General features: G+C 40.5%; 1 protein-coding gene across 1 annotated transcript in view; it reads right to left on the bottom strand.

The window, feature by feature from the left end:
- Positions 1 to 10000, bottom strand: part of Grasp65 (Golgi reassembly-stacking protein 2) — a 49978-nt gene that overhangs the window by 21844 nt on the left and 18134 nt on the right. Inside the window, exons 2-5 of the mRNA XM_076191455.1 lie at positions 7736 to 7816; positions 5983 to 6186; positions 5165 to 5382; positions 4323 to 4446 (exon numbers count right to left, since the gene is read on the bottom strand). Of these exons, the coding sequence (XP_076047570.1) occupies positions 4323 to 4446; positions 5165 to 5382; positions 5983 to 6186; positions 7736 to 7816 (627 nt within the window). The remainder of the gene's footprint in view (positions 1 to 4322; positions 4447 to 5164; positions 5383 to 5982; positions 6187 to 7735; positions 7817 to 10000) is intronic.

Genomic DNA, 10000 nt, shown 5'->3' with positions numbered 1-10000 from the left:
AGAGAGAGGGAGGAGAGAGAGAGAGAGAGGGAGGAGAGAGAGAGAGAGAGGGAGGAGAGAGAGAGAGAGAGAGAGGGAGGAGAGAGAGAGGGAGGAGAGAGAGAGGGAGGAGAGAGAGAGGGAGGAGAGAGAGAGAGAGAGAGGGAGGAGAGAGAGAGAGAGGGAGGAGAGAGAGAGAGAGGGAGGAGAGAGAGAGAGAGGGAGGAGAGAGAGAGAGAGGGAGGAGAGAGAGAGAGAGGGAGGAGAGAGAGAGAGAGAGAGAGGGAGGAGAGAGAGAGAGAGAGAGAGGGAGGAGAGAGAGAGAGAGAGGGAGAGAGAGAGGGAGGAGAGAGAGAGAGAGAGAGAGAGAAACATAGATAAATACATATACTGACAGCTTTCCCCCCTTCTTAGAGAGGTAGCCACAGTCAAAGGCATAAATCCACTCCCACCTATTTCATCCCCACATATTCCACTCCCACTCACCACCCTTCCCTCTCTCTTTTCTTGGCTCCTCCTGGATGACGGGTCATCCAATAGTAAGATGAAATGGCTAAATCCTTCCATTCGCCACAACTATGCACCTCCTGGCATAGGCTCCTCCTCCTCGCCAATTTCTGTCCTCCCCCACAATGGCAATGGGCCAACTTTAAGCACACTTAACCACTTCGGTACAATAACACCTGCGTAGGCGTCATGCGGCATGAATGGGTACATGAGGATGCCAGCGTTAGGGTCTTGATTATATATATTTTTTGTATCTGTACACAAGTTAGCCCCTGATTCTATGAACTGGTTTGATCACGTTTTCTGTGTTTATTATTACTCAGAGTAAAAGAGAATGAGTAATACAGCAGTGACTTTATATTTTATAATGCGAGTAGTATGATGCAAATTACATATGGCAGCCGATGCTGCACACAAGAATTTGAGTTGTACTGAGATGGAGATGGAGATGTCCCAAGAGAATGGAAGCTAGCTAACGTTACTCCCATATTCAAAAAAGGTGACAAAAAGAAACCAAATAACTATAGGCCTATAAGTTTGACTTCAATTGTAGGAAAAATAATGGAAACTATCATCAGAGATGCTATCGAACATCATTTAGAAAGTAACCGTTTGATAAATGATAGCCAGCATGGTTTCAGACGGAAACGTTCTTGCGTGACTAACTTACTCGAATTCTACAACAGTTATCTCGAATTATGACAAAAGAAACAATATAGATTTAGTATATCTAGACTTTGCAAAAGCTTTTGATACCGTCCCACACGAAAGACTACTTACTAAATTAGCTTTGCATGGAATAAGTGGTAGCCTATTAGGTTGGACTAGTAATTGGTTGAATGATCGAAAACAGAGAGTTGTTTTAAATGGAAAAACTTCTGGATGGAAAAATGTTGCAAGTGGAGTTCCTCAGGGTTCCGTTCTTGGGCCACTTCTATTCATAGTATATATAAATGATATAGACCATGGACTAAAATCTACTGCTTCCAAATTTGCTGATGATACAAAACTGTGCGGAGTGGCAAATGATCACTCAAACCAATTAGATATTCAAGAAGATTTAGATCAATTACAGCAATGGTCTGAAAAGTGGCTAATGAAATTTAACACAAGTAAATGCAAGGTAATGCACATAGGTAAAAATAACAGTAAATACGATTACAAGTTATTTGGAAATTCGTTAACAAAAGTGGATAGTGAAAAAGATCTCGGCGTAATTATCAGTAACGACCTCAAATCATCCAAGCAGTGTATTTCAGCCTCTGAGAAAGCAAATAAGATTCTAGGACTGATTGTGCGATCTTTTGATTTCAAAAGTCCATCACTCATTAACAAGCTATATAAATCATTAGTTCGTCCACATTTGGAATATGCTGTTTCCGTATGGTCACCGAATCTCATTAAAGACATTGACAGATTGGAAAGAGTACAACGGCGAGCCACAAAACTGATTCCAAATATCAAAAATAAATCATACGAAAATCGACTAAAACATATGAATCTGTTTTCCCTAAAAAAGCGTAGACTCAGAGGTGACTTGATACAGGTCTTTAAAATTCTAAAGGGAATTGACAACATCAAAAGTGACCAAATTTTTACATTGAATGAGAATCAGACAAGAAACAATGGTCTTAAACTCTCCGGAAATAGATTCAATTTGGAAGTAGGTAGAAACAACTTTGCCAACCGTGTAGTTAATGAATGGAATAAACTTCCTGCACAGGTAGTGCAATGTAGTTCAGTTCGAAGCTTTAAGAATCATTTAGATAAATACCTAAGTAAGATGCTGTAATGATTATGATTTATCTTATATTATTTGTTTTTTTTTGTTATCATTTGTCATTATTATCATTTGTCATTGTTATCACTATATGCAAGGGGGGACGGAGAGGGGGGGTCCGCCGATTAAATGAAGCGGCCTTGCTGTGGATGTGCTGTGTCTTGCGACACTGCTTCTGACCCAGGGCGGTGGGCAAGGTGCAGGGATGACCCGTCATCCAGGAGGTGCTCAGATGAGAGGGAGGGTGGGAGGGGTGTGGAGTGTATTTGGGGATGAAATGGGTGGGAGTGTTTTTATGCCTTTCCCTTTTTGGCTACCTCCCTTGGAAGGGGGAAAAAGCCTTGGTATATGTATGTATGTATCATTTGTCTGTCTGATTTTTATTTATTATTAGTTATTAGCTCAGATGAGAGGAAGGGTGGGAGGGGTGTGGAGTGTATTTAGGGATGAAATGGGTGGGAGTGTTTTTATGCCTTTCCCTTTTTGGCTACCTCCCTTGGAAGGGGGAAAAAGCCTTGGTATATGTATGTATGTATTAGTTATATGTCAATTTATTATTTACTATTTACCTGTTTGTTTATTATCTAACTATACCTATGCATTTATTTATTTATTCTATTTGTTATTTACATTATCATAGTTTTCATTTATTATCTTATTATTAATATGATTTTTTTTCGCATCCGACCTAGATATGGATCAAAAGGTCTCCTGTCGGCATGCTCCGCCTTTGTAATCCTTTGTAAGTATGAGCTGAGCCCACAGGTGTATATATATATATATATATATTTATATATATATATATATATATATATATATATATATATATATATATATATACACACACACACACAAACTAATGGCCTTTACCTCCATATATTGTATTTAAATTGTGTAGTTATAGCAAATTATATTCATTTAAGAACTACAAATGTAATGCGTAATTGGATGTATGTATGTTTGTATGTGTAATTGTTCTCGAACCTTCTGTGAGAAGTTGTATATTATCATTTCCTGTTTACTTATTCAATTATCATTTCAATTCTTGTAATGTGAAAGTGGAATGAATATGAAATAGGATATCCTTGTAAATTATTTTATAATAACTTATTATTTTGAGTGTGTGTTGTTTTCTGTGTGAAAGGGAATAAATGAAACTAATTGAGTAAATGGTAACTAAGAAATTAGCATGCCCAGTGAGTCAGTTGTTATCGAGTGAGCGGTGTGTACGCAGTGACTCAATAAAGCAGTGATTGATTCAGATTCAGACTTCTTTATTGCCTCATCAATCAATGTTGAGTATTATACCATTCAAAATAACACTCAACACATATCAGGAGGTGGCTAAGTTAAAGTATGCTTTGACTTTTCATAGAAGGAAAATACATAAGGGGAATTCTCAGTCCCCTCACTACATCCCATTTTGTCAGCATTTACGACACATGGGCATAATTATATTGGTATTTTCATCCCCTACACAACACAAGTACATGAAAGAAAAGGTCAAGATCCAAATGAACAGTAAATACGAAGGATACCAAGTTAAAATGTGGCTCAGCATTCCTTTATGTGTGAAGATTTGTCTCTGAACAAAGAAAAATGTTCCACAACTCCTGTATACAAAGGTGTTAATGAACTCCCTAAAGTAACAACTGCATATAATTATCCAGTCAATACCCCAGTACTGGTACAAGTACATCCATATAACAAAGGCTTTTTTCCCACTTATAAGGGAGGTAGCCAAAAAACAAGGCACAAAAACCACCCCCACCCATTCTAACACTATCACACTCCACTCCTCTCCACCCTCTTATCTTGGCCCCCCGACAACTGGGACAAGTAATACATACATATACCAAAGGCTTTTCCCCCCTTACAAGGGAGGTAGCCAAAAAAACAAAGGCAAAAATCCATTCCCACCCATTCCATCTACAATACACTCCACTCCCCTCCACCCTCTACCCTCCCTCTTATCTTGGCACCTCCTAGATGACAGGCCATCCCTGTATCTTGTCCACAAGTAATAAAAGAAAAGAAATATACACACTAAACCTACATCTGGACTTCCTGCCCCTGATGGTGCTGCTTCTGCTGTGCCTTCTCCAGTTTCCGAGTCTTTGGGTTTAGGAGTAGACGTTGGGATGCGGTGCAAGTAGCCATATCCAATACCACAGCCCAAACTGAGTATGAAATTTACATTAGTATAAAAAATGTGGAAATTCAAAAACAAAGTTCCATTATGATGACATTAGAATATCATATATCACTTAATCCAATAATCACTGACAACATTAACCACTTTTGTACAATAATGCCTACATGGGTGTCATGAGGCACAAGATGATTATATATATTTTTTGTCGTTAAACATGAGTTACCCCTAGATTCTGTGAACTGGTTTGATCATGTTTTCAGAGTTTATTATTACTCAGAGTAAAAGAGTGAGTAATACAGCAATGACTTTATATCATATAATGCTAGTAGTGCGACACAAATTACATATGGCAGCCGATGCTGCACATGAGAATTTGAGCCGTAGCGAAGTGGTTAATGGCTCCATGGTGGGGTAGATGTGTGCGTGGGGAGGATGGGGAGCAGCTGCTAACTGTCGGCTCTCTTGTGTATAAAGAATAAAAAAAATATGGTGGAAGTTAGGCCCAGTCTGAAGAAATAATATACAACCCTTAGAGCTGCACCTCAAGATGGAGGTCAAGGGTGTTGACAGGTTTTGAAGATAAGCAGTGAGGAGATTCCCTGCAACTCATCACTGGTCTCTAGTGTTATGTTTACAACATCATGCTAAATAATTTCAAAGATTTCTTTTAATGAAGTCACAAATGTCAAAAATCAGTGATCAATTTATCAAATTAACAGTACAATAGGCACAAAGCAACTTACCTTCCAGATCCACCCCACTGCGAATCTGGGGTTACAGTAACTTCCCTACAGGTGTCAGTTTCCACATTGTAAACATAAAGCTTGAGAGGTCTTCCTTCATGAGCCTCAATGAGTGAAAATAGATCTTCACTTTCATGGAGAACTGAGTCAGCTCCAATTATGTAGTCAGAAAATCCCCTCAACCCAGCTATGTCTGCTGGAGAATTGGGATTCACTTCCTGTAAAACAATGATAAATTTGGAAAGCGTACATTAATTAGCAACTAAATTAAAACCAAAATCTAGAAGCAAGTCAGATCAAGACCATATATCCTAATACACTTTCTCTAACAAAGCAGACAAGAAGGAACATTGCTGTAATAAATGCTATATTTTGTGACATATGAACTCTTCAATTAATATTTCAATATTAAGCTGCATATACACCAGTTACTCATTATTACATACAAAACAAAACCCAATACAAAAAGTTATTGTTAACAACTAATTATTATCTTAATGACTAGTGACACCCCAACAGACCAATTACAGAGCATTATTTTATGACTAAAGACTACTCTCCACTTAAAGAATGCTCATCACTTTTTTACTTCAATTACCCCCTCCTTTATACTATCCTCCATAAATCTCTTTAAAGTTATTCTAAGAACATAAGGGCTGATCACTAGCAATGACAATATATGCAAAACCCATGAACTCAACTCAAAAATGGATACATATATGTAGTATCACTACAAAGAATCTATAATGAAAGGAATATCTCATTCTTCCATCAATCCCAGTAGGATGTAAAAACATAACTCTAAGATTATTACTTACCAAAATATGCCAAACATTTTCATTGGCTCCCTCAAATGAACAAAATCGAATTGAGACACCAAGAAGTCCTTGTCCACCCCACATATTAGAGGGTGTTATCTTAACCGTTCGTACCATCTGCGTCTTGCTGCTATACACAGTCATTACTAACTCCTTCTCAATGGAATTCCTTAATAATTCTTTCAAGGTATCATTGTCCTGATCCTGTACAAGATGAAAAAATATATAGAATATTTTGGAGAGCTGTTGAATGTAGAGCATGATAGAAAGGCTTTCTGGTAGTACGAGATGAGAGGATAGGATATTATATTGAGATGAAACCTGATATGACACCTGGGGTAAATGGTTGTCATATGGAATGTCTGTTACAGTGGACTGGTTAGTGGGATTGTTTAATATGTGCCTATGGGAAGGAAGTGTGCCAGTGAACTGCAGGAGTGCATATGTATAGTTTCACTATACAAAGAAAATGAGGACAAATGTGAATAAGGAGACTGTGGGTCTTCTGCAAGAGACCAAGGGTGGTTTGATTAATCCCTGGTGTTCATAAGAATTTATATTATACTTACAGTGCACAAGTCTTTTCAATTGCTGTATTGGTTTTACTTAATTTTGTGTTTGATTTATATTATTATTTCACCCCTTTTGATAATCATCAGAAACTATGGGCAATAGGAAACATTAGACCAATATTCCCCCTTTTTGTCCATTCAATCAAGTGATGGGTGTACTCTACAGAATACTTAGCCTCACATTTGACACACACACAATTCAATTCTCATACAAGACTTTATGGAGAAGGCAAACAGGAAACTGTATATAAACAACTCATATGAACTAAATCTGCCATGTTTCCACAGCACGGTATCTAAAAATTTAGAATACAGAGAACTTTCAAACTATATAAAAAACTAAAGCTAAAAAAGCTGCACCAAAAGAACACCAATAGAACATCTAAAAAATCATAGAGAACCATGAGAACCACAATTCTATACAGCAGCTCTCTAAGCCCACACATCACACAGTCTACTAAATACAGCATGAAAACATTCTACTCCAATATCTACAGCAACCTACACCAGCTACAACACTTCCATATGTTACACACACACACAGTCACAAAACACTCAATAGACTGCCAAAATCTATGCTTCAAAATCCCCCAGAAATCCACCCAGCCAAAAAATCACTTCCAAGACATGGAAGAATTACTGACATCTGTTCTGGTCACCACCACTAAACTGAAACAGCACTGACTCTGAACTGGCCTGACAATAGAAAGAGCACATTATACTACACAGTCCTACACTCCAGAGAACTCTTCTAAATCTCCTCATTAGGTGATTTCTAGATTGAACCAAAGGCCACGGCTGATTTCCTAGGTGCTATGGGTCTTCTGCAAAGAGAGACCCAGGGCAAAGGCATGTAACATTGCATTGTGGATAACATCCACCAAGGTGAGAGCTGTTCACAGTATAATATCCTTTCAGCTGGACAAAACTTTCCAATCTCAACCAGAATAAAAGCCCAAAATGCACAACTGAAGTGGAAGGGTAGATCAAGATAACCTTAAACCTTTCCAATGTGGTGACATTCTTCTCAAGGGAATAAAATCATCTTACATAAGCCAAAATTAAATATGGGGAGTCACTACAGCTCAGAGTTTAAGGACATTAGAAAAAAATCTTATAATAACTGGTATTTTGAGTATGATTCCAACGAAACTAACAGAGTTAAATAAATGATTACTTACCAGTCTTGTATTACCAATAGCAACAACGAAGTCAAAGAATGCCTCTAACCCAGCTAACTGGCCTGGAGAATTGTCTTGAACCTGAAAAGAGGAAAATACATACATGTTACATGGGCTTTTTCCCCCCCTTACAAGGGAGGTAGCTAAAATCAAAGGCATAAATCCACTCCCACCAATTTCATCCCCACATACTCCACTCCCATTCACCTTCTCACCACCCCTCTCTCCCTCTTTTCTTGGCTCCTCCTGGATGACAGGTAATCCCAGCATCTCGCCCATTGCCCTGGGTCAGATGCAATGTAGCAAGACAAAGCACATCCACAGTAAGGGCAATTCATTTAATTGGCAACCTCCCCTCCCCATCCTCTTATGCAGAAAAAGAGAAGACGTGGAGAAATCCCTTCGAACTGCATAAAAAAATCACTCACTCACGTACTCCCTCACCCCCCATTCCCCACTCCCATGCATCACATCATCCATACACAACCATTCTCCACTCACCCCTATCTTCTGTCTTCTCCCTTCCTTCCCCAACAGACATCCCCCTCTTTCCCAATGCCCCTTTTACCCAATCCATCTCATCCTTGGTCACCCCCTCATGTTCTCTCTTTCCACCTCTGTCTTCTACACCTCTTTTACTAATCTTTCTTCACTCATTCTTTCCATGTGTCCAAACCATTCCAATACTCTTTCACCAATCCTATTTCCCAACTCCCCTTCCACCCCTGCTCTCCTTCTCACCTCCTCATTTCTCACTCTATCCAGCCTAGTAACCCCTACTATAATTCTCAGGCATTTCATCTCAAACCCATTTAAACTCTCTCTTATATTCCATGTTTCTGCCCCATACAGTGTTGTTGGCACAATCACTCCTACATATAGTCTCCTCTTAGCATCCATTCCAAAATGTCTATCTCTCAATCTATATTCTACCTCCACACCTCCTTTTCCTGCCACACCCAAGTATCTAAAGCTATCCACTTCCTCCAGCCTCTCTCCCTTAATACTCACTTCTAATTTGCTGTCATCCTCTTCCCGAGAGAGAGAGAGAGAGAGAGAGAGAGAGAGAGAGAGAGAGAGAGAGAGAGAGAGAGAGAGAAAAAAGAGAGAGAAGAGAGAAGAGACGAGAGAGAGAGACGAGAGAGAGACTAGAGAGAGAAACAAGAGAGAGAGACAAGAGAGAGAGAGACGAGAGAGATAGAGGAGAGAGAGAGAGAGAGAGAGAGAGAGAGAGAGAGAGAGAGAAGAGAGAGAGGAGAGAAGAGAGAGAGAGAGGAGAGAGAGAGAGAGAGAGAGAGAGAGAGAGAGAGAGAGAGAGAGAGAGAGGAGAGAGAGAGAGAGAGAGAGAGAGAGAGAGAGAGAGAGACAAGAGAGAGAGACAAGAGAGAGAGACAAGAGAGAGAGAGACAAGAGAGAGACAAGAGAGAGACAAGAGAGAGAGACAAGAGAGAGAGACAAGAGAGAGACAAGAGAGAGAGATAGAGAGGAGAGGGGGAGAGAGAGGAGAGGGGGGAGGGAGGGGGAGAGAGGGGAGGGAGGGGGAGGGAGGGAGAGAGAGAGAGAGAGGAGAGAGAGAGAGAGAGAGAGAGAGAGAGAGAGAGAGAGAGAGAGAGAGAGAGAGAGAGAGAGAGAGAGAGAGAGAGAGAGGAGAGAGAGGGGAGAGGAGAGAGAGGGGAGAGGAGAGGAGAGAGAGAGGAGAGGAGAGAGAGGGGAGAGGAGAGAGAGGGGAGAGGAGAGAGAGGGGAGAGGAGAGAGAGGGGAGAGGAGAGAGAGGGGAGAGGAGAGAGGAGAGAGAGAGGAGAGAGAGACAGAGAGAGAGGAGACACAGATGAGAGAGACAGAGATGAGAGAGGTGAGAGACAGAGAGGAGAGAGAGGAGAGAGACAGAGAGGAGAGAGAGAGAGAGAGAGAGAGAGAGAGAGAGAGAGAGAGAGAGAGAGAGAGAGAGAGAGGAGAGACAGAGAGAGAGAGAGGAGAGACAGAGAGAGAGAGGAGAGACAGAGAGAGAGAGGAGAGACAGAGAGAGAGAGGAGAGACAGAGAGAGAGAGGAGAGACAGAGAGAGAGAGGAGAGACAGAGAGAGAGAGGAGAGACAGAGAGAGAGAGAGGAGAGACAGAGAGAGAGAGGAGAGACAGAGAGAGAGAGGAGAGACAGAGAGAGAGAGGAGAGACAGAGAGAGAGAGGAGAGACAGAGAGAGAGAGGAGAGACAGAGAGAGAGAGGAGAGACAGAGAGAGAGAGGAGAGACAGAGAGAGAGAGGAGAG

The sequence above is a fragment of the Oratosquilla oratoria genome, chromosome 10 (assembly GCF_046742065.1).
Source record: "Oratosquilla oratoria isolate Oo_2021 chromosome 10, ASM4674206v1, whole genome shotgun sequence".
Classification (NCBI taxonomy): Eukaryota; Metazoa; Arthropoda; class Malacostraca; order Stomatopoda; family Squillidae; genus Oratosquilla; species Oratosquilla oratoria.
This window is presented reverse-complemented; position numbering and strand designations above follow the sequence as displayed.